This window comes from Cynara cardunculus, assembly GCF_001531365.2.
Source record: "Cynara cardunculus var. scolymus isolate 2C chromosome LG 8, CcrdV1, whole genome shotgun sequence".
NCBI classification, from domain to species: Eukaryota; Viridiplantae; Streptophyta; class Magnoliopsida; order Asterales; family Asteraceae; genus Cynara; species Cynara cardunculus.
The window spans coordinates 24,695,334-24,697,149 of NC_037535.1; the positions used below are offsets into that span (position 1 = coordinate 24,695,334).

Sequence of the window (1,816 nt, forward strand, 5' to 3'; positions counted from 1 at the left end):
GTTAGAGAAACCTTGGCTTTTTCCGCTCGTTGTCAAGGAGTTGGATCACGTTACGGTTAGATTGAGATTTTTCGGTCCCAATTGGATTTTTTTTGGCAGATATTACGATATTTTGAACATTTCAACATCACGAAATATATGGGCTTGTTGTATAAAATGTAGAGATGTTGGCAGAGTTATCAAGAAGAGAGAAAGATGCAAACATCAAACCTGATCCCGATATCGATGTTTTCATGAAGGTATGAAACGAGTCTAAATGTCTTAATAGACTGTTTTATAATACTTCAGTTTATATAATCAAATAATTGTACGTCATATACAAAGATGTTACATCAGGATGTTAGAACAAATTTGGACATCCTAAAAGTTTTCTAAGATACTTTTGAAATAAATTGTTGTATTAGCTATTTTATAAAATATAAAATCATTCAGACTTTTTTTTGCCTCTTAATGGAATTAATAAGAGGTAAACAAACAATACCTTATTGTATGACATTTTATGTCATATAAAGACTAATATAACATTTTATTTCAAAATTTCTCTAGAAAAACTTGTTAGGACACCTAAAAGCATCCTATGAACTTATTGTAACACATCCATATTTGATGTTCGTACAATTGTCTGTCTATAAACTTAAGTGCTATTAAGCAGTCTATCTCTATCAGGACACTTGTCATAATATTACGACTTATAAAACCGTTTTTGTTGTAGTGATATATATCTAATACTTGTTTTTGATTATTAAGGCTGCAGCATCAGAAGGTCAAGAAGCAAGTGTAGTGACAGATTATACTCTAAAGGTATGAACTTTAGATCATTTCTTCTAAACCTTAATTGTTCATATGTAAGATCTAATGTAAGCTGTTCTTGTTCAGTTATTAGGGTTGGACATTTGTGCCGATACGATGGTCGGAGATCAAATGATTCGGGGGATCTCTGGCGGCCAAAAGAAGCGTGTTACGACGGGTATAATTGCATTCGTTTCATCGCGACCAAATTTGGTTTTATAGGATGTCTAAGGGGCCGTTTACAAAACACTTACCCGATAAGCGCTTACCGGTAAAATTCAATACTATCACTTTCTTACCCGGTAAGATTTTGGTCCACTAAAACGGCATTGGATACAACAATTTACCTGATAAGTGCTAACCGTGATAAGAGTCATCGTCCTCACTTACCGGATAAGACTCTCGGTCCTTGGCTCGCTCTTACCGGGTAAGATTCTTGGTCCTTGCCATATTCTTCCAGTAAGGTAATATGACTTGGTAAACACTTATCCGAGTAAGCGTTTGGTAAACAGCCCCTAAATGTCCTGATTTCTATACGAAGAATTAAGATTATATGACCAAACAATTGTGCGTCCTATGTAGAGGTGTTACAGTAAGTTGATATGACATTTTTGGGTGTATATTACAACAAGTTTTTTAGGACAGTTTTGAAATAAAAGTGTTCTAATAGTCTTTTTATATGATATTAAAATATCTTGTGAAAACAAGTGTCTTATAACTCTGTAGAAAAACTAACATAAAATGTACTAAAAAAAACTTTGTTAGGATGTTCGTATACGTCCTAACATCCGATTTTAGCATTTTTATACAGACTTTTAGGACATTTAGACATATTTGACGTCGTATAAAACCTATTTTGTTGTATTGTTCTGAAATATAAAAGTGTGCGAAACATTTTCCTTTTGGTTACGTTTAGGCGAATTCATAAAACATTACAGGTGAAATGATCGTTGGACCATCGAAGGTTCTTCTTATGGACGAGATTTCTACCGGTTTGGATAGTTCTACGACTTTCCAAATCGTGAAA

General features: G+C 33.6%; 1 protein-coding gene across 1 annotated transcript in view; it reads left to right on the plus strand.

Annotated features, from left to right (window-relative positions):
• Window positions 1-1,816, plus strand: part of LOC112516358 (pleiotropic drug resistance protein 1-like) — a 14,003-nt gene that overhangs the window by 3,699 nt on the left and 8,488 nt on the right. The window contains exons 5-9 of the mRNA XM_025123368.1: window positions 6-55; window positions 163-239; window positions 748-801; window positions 877-967; window positions 1,728-1,810. Coding sequence (XP_024979136.1) covers window positions 6-55; window positions 163-239; window positions 748-801; window positions 877-967; window positions 1,728-1,810 — 355 coding nt within the window. The remainder of the gene's footprint in view (window positions 1-5; window positions 56-162; window positions 240-747; window positions 802-876; window positions 968-1,727; window positions 1,811-1,816) is intronic.